The following is a 20,636-nucleotide window of genomic DNA, read 5'->3' as shown; positions in this document are numbered from 1 at the left end:
GTAAAATGTACTATGTATAGTAAATTCAGATGTTAACAGAGTGCTGTAGACCAACAGAGACAAAGCAAAGGTGCAACAGCATGTTAGCAGACACAAAAGTGACCCCAAGTGGACCCTAGAGCGAGGAAGAAGAAACCATGAACATCACTTTCCTCCCAGAGAAGGACTCTGCACGCCAACAGCTCTCTAACGCAACTACTACAGCAAGAAAAGTGCCAGCTTTAGTACCCACCCAGACGAATAGTGGAGGGGTGTGGAAAAAGTACTAAAGTTATATTATAACATTGAAAAAAAATTTAGTGTGAAACTGCAGCTGCTTCTTCCAGGGTGGAATGCAGCTGAAATGCATGGAATCTACTCACAGGTAGTTCCCCAGGCAACACAACCCGCAACCTTAGCACACACTAACAGGAACTGAACAGAGAGTGGAGCAGAGAGACCATGGCCAGGCTCTGTTGTACTCCCTACAGGAAAGGGAACTTGATGGTACTATGTACTGATAAACTGCATAGTAGCCATCCAATGAAGAAAAGTGAAAATGTCAGCTGTTGAGCCAGCAACTTTGGCAAAATCACTTTCCTCAGATGAACTTTGCTCATTATAATACTAAAGCACACATCCATCTCAAAGCTACCCACCTCGAAAGTACAGCCACCCCTCACTAAGCAGGTGCTTCGTATTTTTACTGACTGTACCTTTAAAGGTAAAACGAGAGAATTCTACACCTATCAGTAACAAAAGTACGTATGAGTACTCAAGCTCCACCTAGAAGCGAAGAAATAATATAGGAATTAGGAAGGGGAGAAGTTAGGGAAGACTCCACTGTAACTGCTGGGGTCAGTTGATGGGCTGAACCTGTCTTCTCTCCCATGAGGATGCCTATTGGGTAACAACTATACTCTATATGTGCTTAATTATTAACTCCAGCTGGCTTTTATTAGCTATTAGATTGTGTGTATGCTATTTCACACTTGTTCTTACAGTCAGTGTACTATCAACGGCAATGACTAACCCTAACCTGCCATGAATCTGTATAATAAAAATTCTCAAATAAAATGTGTTTTGTGTGAATTTCCAGAAACTTGAATAATTGACTTGACTAGTGAATCTGTCATGGTTGCAAATTATCTTAAGTTTTACTGAAACTTTCCATATTTTGTGTTTGTTTGTGAAACAGTTAGTTATAGGAACATCTTGATTTTAAGAAGTTAGCCTCTATGTTAGCACTATAGTAGCACTTATTAACCAATGATGTATGGCTTGCTGTGATGCTTGTTACCCGAGCTGGTGTTACTTTAAGTCCCTATTCTCTGGACCATGTTAGCCTTAGTCCTTACTCTCTAGACCATAACCAGAACACCTAAGTTCTATTGTATGTAAGATGAGTTATTGGACAACCTGGCAAAGTAGATATCTAGCCAGCCAACTTGGCATAACACTTACTTTTAAGGTGTCCCGAAGTGAACTACCTTCATTATAATACTAAAAAACACACCCACAGGTCAAGAAGATCCTTGCTCAGGTGAAAACCCTTCCTCTGCACAAGTGTAGTAACAGAAGAGAATGACACAACAGATATTAGAATCACATGGAAATCACTAACCAATCATTGTAACTGGGAGTGTATTACCTTACAATTTTTGTGTATAAAAGTAACAGTGAAATTGGCATGGGGTGTGCTTGATTTGTGGTGATTCCACCTAGCACTCAGCACTACAATGAAGAAGTGCCTGCTTATCTGCTTTGTCTAGATGGGGTTTTCATTCCCCAGCTAACATCACCATGAATCCCTGAATAGGGCAGTCAAATCAACCTCCAATACAGTGTGCTGTCCAGTAGAGTCTCTGTAGTGAGCTCTGACAGGCTGGTTGGGTCTCATCTTTCCTGGGACGTTGACTACTTAAACATAAAGGGTTTGGGAAAAACATTCCCTTTAACATGACAATGGGTGAGCGTAATACCAAGAAAATGGGCCGAAACTAAAAATCATGTGGACAGTGATGCTAATTATACTGTTATTACTTCTTTTTATTCCAATAATTAGATCTGGACTAATAACAATCATACCCTTAAGACTTCAATTATACTAACAATAAATTCTTGGGTTGGCTTTACATAAAAGGTATACATCCACCTTGCTCAAGTTCTTTAGCTTAACACTGGCTTAAGGAAAATAACGCCCATACCCATGCTGATCTCTTCTTCAAGAGGCTTAAGAAAAATCACAACATTCACTGGTACTGAGATTTTTTTCCTGTTGTATAACCCCTTACATAAAAAATTTAAATGGTACTATCTACTGCCAGAAGATAGAGCTAACGATATTCATTTTTCTTAATATCAGTTTTCTGAGGTAGTAACATCACAATTATGATATACTTGTTTTAAAAATACTGTTTTTCTAACTATATTACCAATTTTTAAATGCACATCACCACAACATTACAGATTATAAACAAGCGGTTACTTACTTGTATTGCCTTGTGAGAATTAAACAAAGAGCTCGGTTTCCATACAGAAGATGGTTTGCAGGGCTTACAAAAAAGAATTATGAAAGTGGATTACTTTTGAAAATCTTAAAAAGGAAAAATATAAAGTAAGTTTTCACAATAATTGTCTGCAAGCAATCTAGTACCAACAACTACATACAGGCTTCCTTGAACAGTCCCATTAATTTATAAGTTAAGTCACTGAAAATATCAGGTTTAATTATATAATAATTTCTAAGATTTGGGCCCATTAATGCAACTTCCAACCAATTCAGATCACTCCCAGCTTTGGGGCTGGGGGAAGGGGGAGGAGAGGGGAGAGAGAGAGAGATTTAAACTCCTTCTGCAACTCACTAGGCTCTGAAAAACATACTAAAGCACGCCTCAGGCAGTCAGAAGTATGGCTAGTATGCTCCTGACAATCTCAGCTTCATTTAAAAAAAAAATTAAAATATATAAACAAAATGCTAAAGCATCACCCCCAGCTTACCTAATGGAGAACGAGAGGTGAGAACTGATAAAGACAATCCAGCAACCGCTTAAAAGGAAGCCAGTGGAGGATGCAGCTAGTTAGAGAACGAGTGTGAAGATGTAGTTTAAAGTCAGCTCACACTGGGAGAGCAAGAAAGGGAAGACAGTGGACAGAGCAGGTGAAGAAAGATTCCCTACCTGCTAGACATCACTCAGCTATCCTTCACCTTCCAGCAGGATCTTAAGGATGAACAATGTCTAACGAACAGCTATGACAACATCTCAGCTATACAGCCCCTGGAAACCATGAGACCTCCTTTCCTGTTTCCAAGCCATGGGATTTCATTTGCTCTTTCACTGAATTCTGCTCGCTCCTCCCTCACCCTCATCATCTAGCTTGAGCAAAGCCTTCTTAGCCTGCTCCATCATCTCAGATACTGAAGTCAGCTTACACAACTTTTCAAGGACGCTGAAATCAGCTTGAACTGGGGATTGAAATGTATCCTACCATGTGACATAAAATCTGACGAAAGACATCAGCAAAATGCTAATCCTTTCAACTGCACAATTACAAAGCTACAGACTTTAAAATGAAAAAATGAAAGTTTGCACAATCAAATTTTTATGAAGGATGGTACTTTATGAATTTCACCACATTTCACAGACACCAGAACTTGTAAAAGCAGCATTTGCATGACTACAGCACAAGCAGCGATTACACCAAACCAGCATTCTGTAACTAGTTGACATAGTGTCGACTACAGGAAGGGGGCAAATGCTCTATATGCATATGGCATAAATGCTCATGTAATCTGTCTCCCTGGCCTCTTTATAGAGCCCAGGAAAGTCTCCAAAGCCTTTCAGCAAATTACTGTTAGGAAGAAATTAAACTAGGTTTACAAAAGGAAATTAAGACTGTTGCATACAGAGTTGCCAAAATCAGATATTTAAAAATAAATACTTGTTCTTGTTCACTTGTTCCACATCACAGCTGAGATGATAAATATTTGCAACTGTTGGTCAGGCTGGAAGAGTATTTAGAAGGCATGACACCAAAAAGTGGCTGCTCATACCAAATAACTTTCCTTCTTTTCAGGTTTACTATACTTACTGTTAGTCACTTTTAGATCAGCTTTAAACCCTAACAGGACTTCTGAGGCAGTAAAAGTGCAAACAACCACTAGTAGCAAGAAATAAAATAGAGCAAAGGATGTATTACATAGCATTTAAAAAAAAAAAAAAAAGATGTATCATTTGGCCTCTAAGTAGACTGGCTCATGCAAAACTATACAAAAATCAGGATAACTCTGAACACATATTATAGACACAATCTAGTTAACCAGTTTAGTTCTTACCAAAACTCTATGGCTTTAGTATATGACATTATAGCACGATGAAAGTCTCCTTGGGAAAATTCTTCATTTCCTTTCTGTTTCATAAATTCACTGTTCTGTGAAATCAAGAAAAACAGTTCAGCAACCAGTGTAAACAAACTCATTTGCAACGAGAAGAAAACAGCTAAAAGAAGCAGCTACGTTTTTATGCTTGTAAAACCAGAATGTTACATATGTATTATTAGTTGTAATTTAATACTTTTAATTCATTGCAATTAATATGCTTAAAATTGTACAAATGCAAATGCAGACAAGAATACAATGAACAATTAAAAAGCAAGACTAAGTAGAAGCTCTCCTGGATTCCATAATACAGCTGTCAACAAAAGCAAGCACGTGTCAAATAGCTGAGTATAGCACCGCTCAACCTGTTCCCTACTCGGTGCCTCTCAACATAGCCCCTCAACTATGGAACTGTAGCAAGGACGACAAAGGAATTAACCACACTCCCACAGACAAAAAAAACCCCAAACACCTACACTAAAGGAACTTATGGCAAAGAATGAGAGCATCTTATTTCTGTGTTAAAAGGATCAAGTTGAACAATCTTGTATCAGTGTTAACTGCATTTCCTTGAGCTTTTTGGGGAGGTGAGGAAGGGAATGCTGTCTAATGCACGCTGGCAATGTAAACAACTAATGTTTTGTTTATTAGGCCAGGATCTCTCAAGGTAATTATTTATGTCAGGACAATTACTCACTCAAGCTTTTGAAACCTTTGCCTTTAATCATTTGCCCATTTTTATAAATCTTTGATCATTAACACCACATACAACCCTCACCAAAAAAAAAAAAAAAAGAAAAAAAACCACAACAGAAAAAGCACAAACACATTCTGATATAGTCTCTCACCTTCCTACAGTTTTCACAGGTCACAGCTTTGAATTCTTCAACTAAATTACAATCTTCCAAAGCAACTTTATTAATGTAACGCTTGCCTGGAGACAAAATGCAGAAAAACACAGCGGGTAAAGAAATTACCAAAGACAAGTAGGGTTTATCTGCTGCTGCTAAGACTCATGCTCTGTTTTCTGACTGAAAGTGAAATTTGACATACAAACTAAGTAACAGAAACAAACCAAGTAACATAAATGTTCAGAATAAAATGAATTGCTATTGATTAAGCCCAAAATGACTGGCTGCAGACCATAAAACATTTAAATACTTGCCTAATTTCAAGCAATCAAGTGAAATTTGATTGTATTTTAAAAAAATCTGCATTTTAAAAATTTGCAAAGATTTATATTTTAAAGAATCCATACTTTGGCATTTAACTATAAAAAGATTCTTCTCTTTACATGCAAGTTCAATTTCTACTATCCTGTCACTTACTGCAACAGCTGAGTTAGAACAGGTATGTGCAAAAGTAGAATATAAGCCATTTAACATACATCAAATACAGCCAGCCTGGAAGCTTTTTGTAATTTCAGCAGAAGTTCTGCTGCTCATATTAATATATCTTACAGTAACTCCCATGAGCTCATTTTATAAGACTAACATCTCAATTAGTATTTTGACAAAATCCTCTGCCAAACATTTAACAGAAAGACCCAAATAATATTTCCAGCAACATTCAACTTAACACTCAAGTTAAAGGAATAGAAGGCACACATACAGCCCATAAGGGACACCAGAGTGAAAAAAGTGTTCTGAACTCCTGGTTCAAAAAGAGCACGTGCACTGTAAATATGACCCACATAAAGGGATTCAAGGAAGAATTGACTGGTGCAAACAAGAAGAAGAAGAAAAAAAAAAGCAGCACTCCACCACCACGATTTCTCTAGTCATTCCCACAATAATGAAACACATGCAAACATTAACTTACTCTCCTCATAATTTCTCCAGAACTGTTCATACTTACATTCAGTGAAGAAAATTTCAAGATAAATCCAACCACAATCACCAAGTTTCTCCAGCCTCTGCAGAATACTGACATCACCTGTGTATCTGACCCAATCAAGTGCATCCCCAACATCAAAGACACCCTGTTGCAATTGAAGGAAAATAAAGAAAAAACACCATCCTAATTCCACACAAAGCGAAGTCTTAAAACAAAACCAACAAACACCACCCAAACCAACATCTCACTGGCAATATAATGGAAGCATTCCATGTAAATATAACAAACATTGCTCCTGATTTGTAAGCCTTTGAAATAGACAACAGCTCACAAATATAAATACCTGGATAACTCAAGCACAGCTTAATACAGCATATTGACACAATGAAAACAGTCATTCTTTCAACAGGAGACAGGGAAGCCATTTCAATTACAGAATTTGATTTAGAAACTTCTTTTAGACAACTGCACTCAAAATTCAATGTGAAATGACAAGCCTGGTTTAAAAAAGCAACATTCTCTAGGCTGCTAGACATGCAGGCTGGACTAAGATTTAATTCTGTAATCATGACTTCCCTTCTATTCAAACTAAATGCAATTGTTTGAGCTACAGAGCTTTAATTGTAGGAGAGGGATTGAGTGAAGAATGTCTGTTGCCTGGGATACTCCCACATTATTTGAGCCTCCAGATTTTGAAAAATAATGTAAAGACAAACATCACTAAAACACAGGAACTGGGTAATCCAGCAGTAATATACAGTTGTTCCTATTCTGCTTCTCCTATTGCTACTGTCAGCTATGATAGTGCCTTCTAATTCCAAAGGTTTTATCTTAACTTTTGCAGTTAACCTATAGCAGGCAGCAGAAACTAGTAAGAGCAAAAAAAAGTGACAAACACAGTGAAATTAAAAACATTCACAGTCCAAAGTTTACAAGCTGAAAAAAGGAACTAGTTCTACTATACACTGAATTTGGTAGTGAAGATGGATCAGCAGGTTTCCAAACCACACACTTAGTCTGCCATTCACAGTCCTTCAGACTGAATTGGTATAATTATTTTAGAATCCGCTAAGATTTCCCACCTGTCTCCAAAGAGGAGAACTTTTGCATCATTTCAGTGATCAGGCTTAGCCGTGCTCATAGCCCTGTAGCCCCACCACGGCGTACTGCCGTTGCTAGTAATAGGCCACAAGCTTTGTACAGACTGCAAGGCCAAAAGACTGCGACTTGTCAAGTTTACTCTGAGCTTGTTCTGACCCGCCAAGAGCTCTGTTTTAACTTGGGTTAAATTGTACCAGCAGTTTTTCTTCTGACTGGGTGGTTATGACTAATCTGGTTTGAAAATAAACCCAAGCAGACCCTAGGGTGAGGAAGGAAAAACCATCAACAGCAGTCCTTGCAGCAAAGAACTCCACCTAGTGATGACTAAACCCCACACACGTAAACGCTAGACAGAAGCCATTTGCTTTAGGATCCCAAGGAGCAGTGCAAGGATAAGCACAACACCTGGAAAAAGGTCAGCTTCTAGGAAGTGCACGTATTACAATTTTAACTGTGCTATCTTATCATTAGAGTTTTTCTGTTTAGTAGTATTTATTTGTTTGTTTGTTTCTTCTTCTGTAATAATTCATTTTGGAAGACTTCAACTATACTAATAAAAGCTTCTTGTCTTTACGTGCAAAGCGTGTTTGCGTTCTGCCCATACCTAGCCTTTCAGCATAACACACTAACACCAGCACAGAGAGGAAAAAGCAAAACACAGCACATAGGACTGTGTGCTTGTGGGAGGGAATCTAGAAATTTTCAGGACAAGGCAGAGAGAGCACAGACATGTCTGAAAGGAATAAGCCTTGAACAAGAAATGCCAAATCTGCAAGCAACCAACAAGTAAAGCCACCAGCAGGTACCGAAGTGGAACTGGAAGGCTGATGCACAGCCTAAACCCACCCAACCACACTGCAGTAGTGACCTCCAAGAGAAATCAATCATTTTCAGCATGTGTACCACCGACAAAGTTCTCACTCATTTTGTCTTACACAGATTACATTTATTTCACAGTTCCTGTCACACAAAGATTTCATTTTGTGGCTCAGAGCTGCAACAGCTGGCAACTGCAGTCCTATATACTACATATGCCATAAGCTACAGACTCAGTTTATTTGTTCAAGCATTTCAAAGTTTTGGATATTTGTACAAATATTTTCTTGGCATTCAAACATAAAGAAACATTCCTATTAAACAGAACTGGAGAAACTTACATTTTCTATTCTGCTGCCAATTCTCAGTACACCACCAATAAAAGCTGGAACATTCTAGAAGAGGGACAGAAAAATAAAAAGCACGTTATTGACATCTGATAGCTTTAGTTTCTATCTGCTCGGGTTCAACTTGATAGCATTTTCTGTTCTGCTCGAATGCAGTATCATTTGGACAGTTGCTCTGGTCCACTTCAAAGTTTCAGGAAGTATTTTTGTATTAAGTAGCAAATCCCCTACCATTTTTTGTCGAAAATGTTGACAGGGACAATAGAGTATGCATGGATGCTATGACACCTGTTTAGGAAAGCCAGCCACTTCAACCACTTCTGCAGTTATCTACATACCAAAGAACCATCTGACATATCCAATGAAAACCATCCAAAACAACAGTACTTCCTCTCCTGAGATCTTCTGCTCCTCCAAATACATTTTAGTATTGAATAGACAATCTTTAACATGCAGAAGGAGATAACAGGCTGAGGAAGTAAGAAGAGGGAAGCAGAGGTAAACAGGGAGATGGGAATATACTCAGACCCTCTCTATAAAGACTGAATGGGAGACTACCAGAGGAGGAAACAACACAAAGAACCCATCATACGAGACAAAATGAAAATACTGTAAGGACATTCTGAAGTACAAGGAGCTGAAAATAGAGCATTCTGGTAGCCTGAAGGAGGAAGCAGCAAAAAGAGCATAGGGAAGTATGAATCCACAAGGTCAATATAAAACATAAATACCTAATCACAGAAAGTCACATAACAGTAAGGCAGACTTGGAAAGTGTAGCTTGCAGTTGAGCACAGAATTTAAACAAATGGATATTTTTTAAAATGTGTCATATCTAAATTTTTAAAAATAATTAATAAAATTATCTTCCCTTCAGCCACTAAGAACGTTGCTTATATCGTTCTCTCCTCTGCACCGGTGTGTTTCTAAGCCAGCAACAATGGTGAATTTTAAATATAATTTGTTGAATTAGGGGAAAAAAAAAGGGGGGGGGGGGGAAGTATTTAACTTGTTCATCTGCGAATGGTGCCATTTTTCCCACAGATGTGACTCTCTCTTTTAGCAATTTAAAAGGGATTCAATCAACAGTATTATTGACTCTTCAGGTATTTAGTAAGTTATCCCAACTGTAATAAAACCTATGGACTCACTTTCTAGAAAGCTGCAACTCAACTACCAGACAATTTATTCACTCCAGCAAAAGGAAAAGTCTAATTTACAATATAATCCCAAGATGCATAAGTTAGAGATTTAATTAACCTATTATACTTGAAAAACGTAAAGTTAAAATACAGTACTTACAACAACTTTCTTAATTAAATCAACAAGGTCTTCCAAAATCTCTAAAGCACAGAGTCTCTTCCAATTCTGGTCTAAGACCTGCGAACTGCTTAGAAACAGAACAAGTTATTATTCAGAAAAATAACACTGTGTTGCATGGTCTTAATTCTAACTTTAAGGTAATTAGATCTAAGCAAGAGCATGGTTACAAATTCAAATCAAGTCCAGGGTGGGATGGAGAAGAGCTGCAAAGCTTTTGGCACTTTTGAAATAAACGACATCCATTGAAGTACTTGAACACACTTTTAGATTTCAAACTTCAGAAACCCATTCTTAATATTTTCTTCTGTATATTCATGAACTATGCCTTCTGACCTTAACTAAGTTAGCCCACAGGTAAAAACATTCCTGCAGACAGTTTAACCACTACTGAAATTATACAAAGATCTTTCACAGGTAACCAAAATTAAAAAAAAAAGGTAAAGGCTGATGAAATCACTTCAAGAATATGATTACTTACATCCAATCAGCTACCAAAGAATTACTTTCACTTGTGAAGAGAAAAGGCCAAAAGATGTGTATTTTAATAACGTTGCAATATTCTCTTAGTACTTCAACTGGCTGACTGCACCATACTTCACAGGGATCAACATCTTCAAAGAAAGAGTTAGGAATTAAGACTACACAGTTCAGGCATTACAATTAATCAAAGTCCAAACAAACATTCAAAAACATCAGTTATTTCCATACTGTATTCCTAAGTACTATCTAACCAAAAGAAGAAAACTTAAACACTCTAAATACATCTAGCAACTTGAGGGGTTTTTTTATAAATTGAAGGGGAAGAGAGAATGGATATGGAAGTAAGAATAGAGCCCTGCTGGCAGGCTTTATATTCCTTGCTCAAGGAATTGCCTGTGTTCTGAATTATATTGATGTAACACATTAAATACATAAATGCATCCTGCTTCTACATAAGGATCCTAACAAGGGCTGCGAGCCATTTAATGGCTATAAGGGGTGCTATCTTCAAGATAAAACAAAAGTCATTTTAACTGTACCCATTCAATTATTTTCTACAATAAATCCAGGTTAGTGTGGCACATAGCCACACGGTACAAAAAGATCAGCAATATTCTTTCCTCCAGAGGTCATTATGTGTGATGCCTGGCTCTTTCAAAAATATAATCTATTCCCCTCAGAGACTGTCTTTAAAAGGTAAAGATCCTGATTAGATTACTAAGGTGGCATCATATACTCTCAGACCAGAAGGAGTATTACCCGAGAGCATGAATGTATGCAAAAATTCATTTTACACAGCTGGCTCTGTTCACCTGAGTTTCCTATATATTACAGGTTACCATTTGTATAGTGAATACAGTTTTGAAGAACTTGTACTCTTGAGCCACACGCTTTTCTGCAACTATCATAATTTTTTTAAAAAATAACTGCAAAACTTAACCTACAAAGATCAACTTGAAGATGTCTTTAACCTATACAGCTAAAACATAGCTACAATTAAAATACAGGGAAAGAACACAAGCCTTAAATCTCCATCCTTATAACATTAATTGATTGCATATATGTACATATTGTATTGACTATTTGCATTGTTCTCACAAATGTATAGCAGTCTTCTGCACATCACATTGGGACAAAAAGATGAGAACTCTTCCAGTGTAAAAGAACGTACCAGTACTTCTGCTCAGAAACAGTAATTATCTACTTATTCAGACAAAAGAAGGGAAAAAGTGAAATAGCAATCAGAAAGATCCAAACTCAGCACAAAAAGTGCATTAGAAAGTTAAGTAATACTGGCTTACTTTACATACCTGTTTTAGGCTTATGCGGTGGCTGCTGTTCAAACACTCCGTGACCCTAAAGATAAACGTATTTTTTAACATTACCCACCTTGCAAATGTGTTACACTAACTATAAGCAATGATTGCTTAACTGTTTCTTAGTATTAAACCAACTGTTTACATCAGAGAAAGGAAGGAACAGTGACAGAACACAGAAGTAATTTCCAATTCCTTTTCTCAAGAAAAGGTAACTATTGAACATATTCAGTATGAAAGATGGTCTATAGTTATATCTTCATAAACACGCAGCACGATCAAACCAGAAACAAATCTATAAAGCAAAGTATTTGGTACTGGGCAGCTTACTTTCACATGATACGCTCTTTCTTTTAGTCTGCATTGGTTCAAATTAGTCCCATAGACAGACCATCCATTTGTGGCTGATGCACATTACCTATACTCTTAAAAGCACCCTCTGGATTAGTTTCATCCCCAATGAATCCCACTAGCATACTCCAAGATCTCTTCACAACTTAAGCCAAAACATGAAAGACAGGGACAGTTGGGATATTTGCTTCAGGAGTGTTCTCTTGATTCACACTAAAATACTAATGCAGACACATTAATTAACAAAATTAATAATTAACTAGCATTATTTAGTTATCTATTATCAACTATAATTATTTAGTTATTAACTAAAATAATCGTGCATACTCCAAGGACCTAGACAGAAAAAATATTTTTATGTACCTACTTGCTCTGAACAGGAGCAAGTTGAATTGAATTGAATTGAATGTTCATTCAATGCTCACCAGCATCTTGCTGTCTTCTAAGACCAATCTGAGGAGGGTGAATACCCCATGCTTTCCCCCCCCCCCCCCCATCCCGTTTCCCCAAGAATAAAACACTATTGGTACTCCCTATTCTCCCACATGTTTCTGCACTTCTGACAACGGTTTTGTGAGGAAAACAAGAAAAAAAAAGTCTGCAATATTTTGCACTACCAAACAACAACCCCCTTTGGAAACAATCTTTGTAATTCATATTAAGCACAACCAAAAGGCAAACAAAGCAAACTGGGGAAAAAGCATGTTTACTAGAGTTATTTAACACAATGGTTTAGATGCTGTCTCATGAAAAAAAAAAATACCTGCATATCCATTAAAAAAATGTCTATAAATCAACAGTTATAAATGTCTGGGAAAACTTGCTAGTTTAAGCAATATATTTAATTGCACTAGTATTCCAAAAAGTAAGAATTCAAAATCAGGTACTAGGCAGCAGTATAACGTTCAAGAATATCTATCTAAACATGTTTAAGATGACACCACCAGTTTTCAAAAAATAATAATGAAGTTTTGACAATTAGTGCATGTGTATTGAAGTAAATATACATACATCAGGGAAGCAGAGTGAGTTATTGATTTACTACTTCATGGCAGCATACTGTGTCAATACTTTAATGGGTTCAAAACCTAGTACTCCATATGAGCCTCTCAAGCTGAATAATAAATGACTTCGGTCTGTTTTACAGATCCCTAAGAAGTCTATTATTTTCACAAATATTACGTGTCATTTAATAAATACTACATATCATGTCTATGTATTGCTGTATTACCATGGCAAAGAAATGCAAAGCTATTTCTGAATACAACTGGAGAACAGTATAAAAACAAATTACCAAACACATCTTTTATAAAGTTTCTTTAACAGACCTTTATTTTTTCAGTGGCAGACTTTCTGGAAATACTAGCCTGCTCTGCAAGGACAACTTACTAATCTGACTTAAGGTGACGACAAGCATTCACAAGATTTCAGCTGAAGTAACGTTTCTGAACTATTACAACATTACATGTAAATCAAGGCTTACTCTCAAAAACAACTTGTAGCATTGACGTATTTAACAGACCAGGACATTCAATAACCTAAGATGAAAAAAATTAACCCATTTCAAAATCAGTTAATCTTGAAAGATGACTGAACATCTCCTTCACTCCATAGCCAGGATTTTGCTATAGTATTTAAAAACAAACAACACACACACCACCATACACACACCACCCCTTCTAAACATCATTCTCGTGGTGGTATTCCCATCAAAGCAAACCTGAAAACCAAGATTTAGCACTTGCACAGAATCAAGGGCTTTCTTTCCATAGCACTGCATACACATCACCTTAAGAGATAAAACATCTAGTATCTTATGCTAACACAACTGTTACTTTATTTTGTCCACAGTACATAAAAACCCCCAAATTTATTGACATAAACAATGTCCAAAGCATTAACGTTGGTAGCAGCCCCTTGTAAAGCTACAGCTTTACAAATAAGAAATTCAATTTACCTGGACTTTCTATTTCTGCACAGGAAGAATAGTAGGCCAGCTAGCCTGTATTTCATAGCAGCAACGCTTAGGATAAATAACTCATAACTGAACTCTCAAAGCAGCAGAAAGATTAACTACCACATTCAAGAGCTCCTTACACATAGCAAGAAGGGGGAAATAAGCTTAAAGAATGCATTCTTAAAAATATTAAATCAAAAAAGCTGTACAGTTTATTCAATACAAGAAAACTAAGTGAGTAGAGGCCTTATTGGGCACAAAAAACCTATAAAAAAATTACGAGATGACAAGAACAAAGACTGGGTAAACACTGCAGTTAATTTGCAGACTTGAACTTACACAAACTAAACTGTGATAGGTTTGCAATTAAAGGTATTTAATGTCACTCTGAGGTATAGCATCCCAAGTATGGCCTGGACACACAGCCAACAGGTTGGTCAAGTTCTGCTAATAGAACCTATGCATCACTGTCCAGTTTTACATAGTTGTATACGTATTCAGTAAAACTTGCCTGATAGATGATGCGGTATCTATGCTCCACCCCGATTTAGTATTCTTGCAAGTGACTATCATACAGTGATATAAGGTACCTTTGCATCAGTTCCAATGAATCAACACCAGCAATTATTCTACAACAGATCAGAACACCCTGCAAGCTCTTCACCTAGTTTCAAACCTACTTACCGATTCGCAGCAAGATTTATCATCAACATAAAAAGCCAAGGCTGCCAAGTCGGATTCGGATATAGGTTCACCCCCATGGTATCTGATCCTGAAAGAAAAGGATTATGTGAAATACACAAAGGGAAAGCAGGAGGCAAGTAATGCGTGCTTTGCGCAACTTGAAATGACCGCAACACTGAATTACACTTTACAGGAGTTTTACAGAAGAGGTGTTACTTTTACATAGCATAGGTTAAGGTTTCAAACAGTAACCTAAAGCATCAGTTAAATGCTAATTAAATCGACGAACTCAAAAGCCTCCCCAGTCCCTGGCGCCCGACAGTACTCCAGCACACTACCTCACACGGGACAGGCAGGAGCGGGAACGGCGGTTTGCACCGGCTGGGTCAGGGGGCCCATCGCGGGAGCCGCTGCCGCGCCCCGGGAGCGCGGAGCCGAACGCCCAGCCCGCTGCGCCGGGCAGCCCCCACCGGGCCGCGTCCGTCCGCGACAGCCCCGCCGCAGCGTGGCGGGGGCCGGCCGGGCTCCCCGCTGCCGTTAAGCCTCCGGAAGCCTCGAGGCTCGCCACTGACGTGTCGCAGCCAGGCGTTTTCCGCCGAGCCAGCCTTGCCCGTGCCCGGTCTTCCCCGCGGCAAAGGGCTCCAGCGACCCGGAGAGGCTGCGCCGCGGCTCCCGTGGCCGACAGCACCGCTCCCCGCCCCAGGCGGGCCGGGCCGGCTGTCACACTGCCGGGGGACTCGGGAGAGACGGGCGCCACCTTCCCGGCCTCAGCCCCAGCCCTACTGACGAAGCGGAGGCACGGAGCGGTGGGAGCACCCAGCGTCCGCCGCGCCTTCACTCGCCGACCCCCCTCAGCCGCCCGCCGCGCTCCCCCCCGCCTCCGTAGGGCCGCGGCCGCTCCCCGCTCCCTCAGCGAGCCCCTCCCACCCGCCCGCTACGCGCGCCGGCACCCCCGCCCCGCCGGGCGCTGGCTACTGGCTACTTCCCGCCTGACGTCACGGGAGCGAGCCAACGCGCGCGGAGCAGCCGGCGGTCCCCGCCTGCCGCGTGCTCAGGGGCTGTGCGCACGCGCCCGCTGCACGGAGCTGGCGGGGCGGGCGGTCCCTGCGCCCGCGCATGTGCGGCCCGGCGGGGGGGCGGCGGCGCGGCACCGGGACCGGGACGGGAACGGGGGCGGGGCGGCTGGGCGCTTCCGCGTCCCTCCGGCTGCGGGGGAGGGTGTCCTGGGTGTGGTTTCCTCCCCAGGCTAGGCCGCGGCCTCTGCAAGGAGGCAGAGCGGCTTTGCTGGGCGGGGCGGGGGGCTGCGGGCGGGAGGGGGTCGGTCGGTAGCACCGCGGCCCCTCAGTGTCCGTTGAAGCGCCGCGGCAACGGCCGCCACGGGTGGCGCTGGGCAGGCGCCTGCGCTGAGGCCCCTCACCGGGGCTGAGGGGAGCGGGGCCGCCTGCCTGCGCGGGCTGGGCGGCAGCACCGGCGGCGTGTGCGGCCTCGGTTCCCGCACTGGGGAATACCGGCGGGTTCCGGGAGGAACTTGCCGGGAAGCCTCTAACAGCTTCTTACCGTGTGTCCCCGCCTGCCACCCCCCCACCCCCCACCCCCCCCTGGTTAAAGGGAAGAGACCGCTATGGTTGAAAACTCTCCAGCCCCTTTGCCAGAAAGGGCAATATATGGATTTGCTCTTTTTTTAGGATCGTGGTTTGGCTTTAGTAAGTATACTGGGTACCGAGTACCCCACCAGGCAGCGTGGCTTTGTTTAGGAGGCAAGTGTAGCTCTGATAAGGCTGGCTGGAACGGGTCAGAATTGTATTAGCACCCTGTTGCAAGGGCACATGGTGAACTGAGTGAGTGTTACTTGCTGGACCTGTCAGTTGTTGCAAAGATGTGTCGTTGCCTTTTGTCGTTTCCTCATGTTTTGTCTTTAATCTTACTATGGGATCCTTAGTAATATTAATGGAGTCAAGGTGTTTGAAAAATTCTCTGTATTCTCATTTTAGTAACTTTTTTACTTTAATTGCATACATTGTCACTAAACAGTAGTTTAACTTTCCCTACCCAAACACTGGGGAAAAAAAAATGCAGTAAATTATGTCAATCTGGTCAACAGCAATGGAAAATTATTCGCGTTAACACCAGCATATCTTTGCTGGTATGACAGGTGCTTTAGCATTTCACTGGGGGTGTCTTGTGTGCCCATGCAGGACCAAGGCTTGAGAGGCTGAGAATGCTTTTTCAACATAAGAAAAGATGCAGCAAATATATTGCAGTCGAATAATAAACTAGGACCCTACTGTAAGTTTCTCACCCTTGGGAAGTAAGTCAAAATGAAATGTGCCTCTCACAGGAAGCCACTGTGGCTCCATACCTTGTGTCACTGGTTGCTAACTTTTTGACCTCGCATTTTTTTAAACCTTTCTCTGGATTTGTTGTGAGGGAGAAAAATTTCTTAGTATTTGTTTTGTTGGCATGAAAATGATTAGCTTGTCAAGAATCGGAAAGTATTTCCAGTAGCTTTTGCTGAACAGTTCCATTCAAGCACTGCAATTCTACCAGCTTTTCTTTCAACCATATGACCCGCTGTGTTACCGTTTTTTGCTTTAATACTTTTGTCAGAGTCATTTGGCATCCTTTTGCTGCGGGTTTTTTGTTCTGCAGTTCAACTTGCTAGTAATTCTTGTCTCTCTACACAGGAAATCAGAAACTAAATGTTAAAGCAGATATAAAAATCGTATCATGTAACCAGCTGCAAAACGTTGCCCCCATATTGGGTAGTTTTTGTGTCTGAGAGGCATATTCTACAATGTCTTTGGTAGAGCTGTTTTGGTTTAGATAGTGTAGAAGCCAAGTACTATCTCAGCATGTATCAGTAGAGAAGTATTGCTCTTAAACTTAGGGAGTAAGTCTAAAACAGTATCAGTTGTACTATTATGACTCTTTAATTCTTTTGTGCAGTATTGTATCTTATCTGGGCATATGTTCCGGAGACTTGGCTGTTCTCATTGGGACTAACATACTGGCCTCAAAAGTAAGTTCAACCAATTAAACCCTTTAGCCTGAATATGTGTAAGTGTAGAACACCCTGAATTATTTTCAAATTACAAAACTTTTTTTTAAGTACTGACATTGTATTTAATCCATTTTTTCCTGTTGATAAAGGACCAATCTTTGTGAAGCACTTTTTTAATGTAGATAAGTAGCTATGATGAGCATTTTTCATTATGTAATGAAATAAATAGTATTTGAGTGTTCTGTGATAAATTTGACATTTTGTTTTCAGGAAGTTTGCCAATGAAAATACAGTAAACTTTAAACCATAATTAAAAAAACAAAAACCTTCTGTAGGGAATCTGTTTGGTGGTTTATACCAAACTAGCTGCAGTGACCCTGCAGTCAATGATCTTGGGAGAGGTCAGGGTCTATATTCAGAAGTGTTTCTTTTTCTTCTTGGCTAAGTTTGTGCTGGATACAGTAACAACCACTATATTAAACCTGTTATATCATTAGGTATTTGTTATTGTTAATCTTTTGTTATTTGTTAATCTTTTTCCTCAGATACTGGGCAGTTGCTTTGCCAGCGTACCTACTAGTTGCTATAGGAATTGGTTATATATTACTTTTTGGTATTAACATGATGAGTACAGCTCCACTGAACTCAACGCATACCATTACAGGTAATTTTACTGGTGTTTTTTAAGATTTTGACACTTAACTGGTAATTTCTGTAAATACATATAATGTAGCTACATATAATATAAACCAAATTTATGCCTTTAAATATTTTGATGTAGAAAAGTTCTTGGAAGTACTGGAGTGAAATGATAGCCACAAGCCTGACTGTTCCCTCTTTGCCATCTTATGGCAGGGGTTTGCAACTAGTAGAGCGTACTTTATTAGTAGAACAGACCACATTAGAGGAACAGGGCTTAGGCATGTGAAGATCTCCCTGCCATGCACCTTGCATTACAAACCAGTGAGTGTCACGGGAGGAAGGAGGTGAGTACCTACCTGGCAGCAGCAGAAGTGGGAAGGCATGCAGGAGTCAAGGTGATGCAAAGGTGGATGCTGCAGTATTGAGGCCTGATCAGATATGTTAGTGATTCCCTGTCTAAAAAAAAGCTGTTCTTCAGGTTTTTCTCTCAGCTTTTTTGTAGACTTTACTCCTGTCAAGGAGACATGTTCTACGCATTCACAATATTCTCCAGGCATCTTTCTCCACATGAGGAATTCCACCACTATTTGCAGGTGGCCATTTTTGTTACAAAACATGCAGACTCTAAAATTTGTCAAGGAAGTTGCCTATTGCTGACTGCTGAAGTTGCACTGTTTTAACAAGCTGTGTTCGTTGCATTACATTACACTGAACTGCTAAGGAAAAAAATCAGTCAAGGCTGCAGTTCAAATGCATTACTCCGGTGCTTCTGTCAAGAACTGCCCTTTAGTCATCTTTGTGTTCCTGGCTGTTCATTCACACTCTCATGTCACCCTCTTGTTTGATGTCAACCTAACAGTTTGGCTGTATGGCAGGTGGGATGGGGGACCTACTCTGTTTGAAAAACAACTATTAGAAAGTTTTCTTTTTCAGAGGAAACAGTTTGGTAATGTGTGTTCAGAGTGCACCTGTAAAAATGTTTATGCTGTTAGAGGAATGGTTGTTGTGTGGTGATGGGAACAAGCAGCCAAGATGAAAGGAGGGTGGACAGCATCTCTCGGCAGAAATCCTAGTACAGGTGTTTAAACTACAGACTGAGCTATTCACTGTGGGTTTTTTTGTTTGTTTGTTCTTTTTGTCTTTGGGTTGTTATGGCTTAATGTCATATGGCATCTTAAGGCAAGCAAAGTCCCAGGCAGTGATTTCAGCAGAAGGCTAGGGTTGATTTTTTCAGGGGCTCTGATAATATGTTGATGATGTAAAGCATTTCTGATGACTGTCTCGTTATACCTCAGCAAGATGGGATTTTCAGCGTCAGTTATAGTAGCTGAATTTATAGTGTTCCATTATATGAATTTCTTGAAAGAAAAGTCTTTAATACATGAAATGTTCTCGTTGTCTCCTGTAGATAACTATGCAAAAAAACAGCAACAGAAGAAATTTCAAGAAGAAGCAATTCCAGCATTGAGGGATATTCCCATCAGTGAAGTAAACAGAATGTTTTTCCTTCCTGATAAAGGAATCTGCAATAGCAGATAGTTGTTATTAGGATCTGTTTGAATAAAGGATTAGTGGAAGTGTTACATGAGGAAAACCAAAACTCTCTAAGCTAAATAACCCTCTTTCTGCTGTAGAACAAAGTTTTCTCTCTGACTTCCAAACTAAATTTATGTTAACATGTTTCGTTGAGATGGCTTGATTTTATTACTATGCATGTGCCTTAATAATCTGCATTGGCATGAGAATTATGTCACATTAATCTTGTTTTAATCATCACAGTTTCTCATTGAATGCAACCATACCTTAGAGTGTGGCCGTGCTAGTTCATGAGCACAACTGGACTGGCAGTGCAGGCTGGTACCAGTGTATCCAGACCCATGGTAGTTTAATATACATATTAAATGCAGCTGGTCTGGTAGTGGTAAATTGAACATCGCCTAGAATTTAACCCTAGCTGCACCCAACCTCTCACCTTGGTAAGCAGAGTTGGAAGGCGGGGAGGGGGAGGTTATTTCCTGCTAAATTACTCCATTCCCCTTTAACGCAACAGAAAATTGCTTTAAAATAACAAAAACCAGAAAATAGCTAACCATCCTTGTGAGTTTAGAATAGTATTCTATTACTTGTAGATTTCTGCTTGTAATTTCCCTGTGAGAGTGAAAGGAAAAGAGCTTTTGGACATAGCTTAACCTATTTCCTGTTGAATTCAAGGAGAGAAAATGTGTTCTGCTAGTCAAATGCTTGAGGAACTTCTTTTTACAAGTGATGTTAATTTGAAGTGTTTACATTGTAGATATACGGTTTTCATTTGTAAATATTAATAAAATGTAGCTATTTTTTTTGTTATATTTAGCCATTTTTCTGTGGTTCTGTATTTGCCCTGAGTAAAGGTGTGTAGTGGTCCAATTTTATTTACATAATTCTTT

The 20,636-nt window shown here is 39.8% G+C and overlaps 2 protein-coding genes across 9 annotated transcripts in view; one reads left to right on the top strand and one right to left on the bottom strand.

Annotated features, from left to right (window-relative positions):
* TTC3 (tetratricopeptide repeat domain 3) overlaps window positions 1-15,458 on the bottom strand; it is a 68,321-nt gene extending 52,863 nt beyond the window's left edge. For 4 of the 8 annotated variants that reach the window (XR_005826552.1, XR_005826554.1, XR_005826553.1 and 1 more), the window contains exons 1-10: window positions 14,906-15,447; window positions 14,568-14,655; window positions 11,570-11,615; window positions 10,258-10,390; window positions 9,759-9,846; window positions 8,452-8,505; window positions 6,215-6,338; window positions 5,206-5,291; window positions 4,316-4,410; window positions 2,472-2,534 (exon numbers count right to left, since the gene is read on the bottom strand). Coding sequence is in view for 4 of the 8 variants with exons in the window: in XM_040585060.1 (XP_040440994.1) it covers window positions 2,472-2,534; window positions 4,316-4,398 (146 nt within the window). In the remaining 4 variants the exon portion in view is untranslated. Of the gene's footprint in view, window positions 1-2,471; window positions 2,535-4,315; window positions 4,411-5,205; window positions 5,292-6,214; window positions 6,339-8,451; window positions 8,506-9,758; window positions 9,847-10,257; window positions 10,391-11,569; window positions 11,616-14,567; window positions 14,656-14,905 lie in introns of all 8 variants that reach the window. The other 4 variants (XM_040585060.1, XM_040585062.1, XM_040585061.1 and 1 more) reach the window with 3 other exon arrangements.
* A 328-nt stretch (window positions 15,459-15,786) lies between these two features.
* Window positions 15,787-20,558, top strand: LOC121084019 (phosphatidylinositol glycan anchor biosynthesis class P). Its single transcript, XM_040585059.1, has 4 exons — window positions 15,787-16,270; window positions 17,514-17,586; window positions 18,114-18,232; window positions 19,619-20,558. Exons 1-4 carry the CDS (start codon window positions 16,189-16,191, stop codon window positions 19,747-19,749), a joined length of 405 nt encoding a protein of 134 aa, XP_040440993.1. The 5' UTR covers window positions 15,787-16,188; the 3' UTR covers window positions 19,750-20,558.
* The last annotated feature ends 78 nt before the right edge of the window (window positions 20,559-20,636 follow it).

Source organism: Falco naumanni, chromosome 2 (assembly GCF_017639655.2).
Source record: "Falco naumanni isolate bFalNau1 chromosome 2, bFalNau1.pat, whole genome shotgun sequence".
In the NCBI taxonomy this organism is placed as follows: domain Eukaryota; kingdom Metazoa; phylum Chordata; class Aves; order Falconiformes; family Falconidae; genus Falco; species Falco naumanni.
Note: the sequence above shows the minus strand (reverse complement) of the source record. Positions and strands in the feature narration are given on the sequence as shown.

Bases quoted from the DNA above. Each gene is read 5' to 3' on its own strand.
- LOC121084019 (XM_040585059.1), top strand. From the start codon at position 16,189: ATGGTTGAAAACTCTCCAGCCCCTTTGCCAGAAAGGGCAATATATGGA. The intron at 17,587-18,113 runs GTAAGTTCAACC...CTTTTTCCTCAG, and splicing joins CTAACATACTGGCCTCAAAA to ATACTGGGCAGTTGCTTTGC. The intron at 18,233-19,618 runs GTAATTTTACTG...TGTCTCCTGTAG, and splicing joins CTCAACGCATACCATTACAG to ATAACTATGCAAAAAAACAG.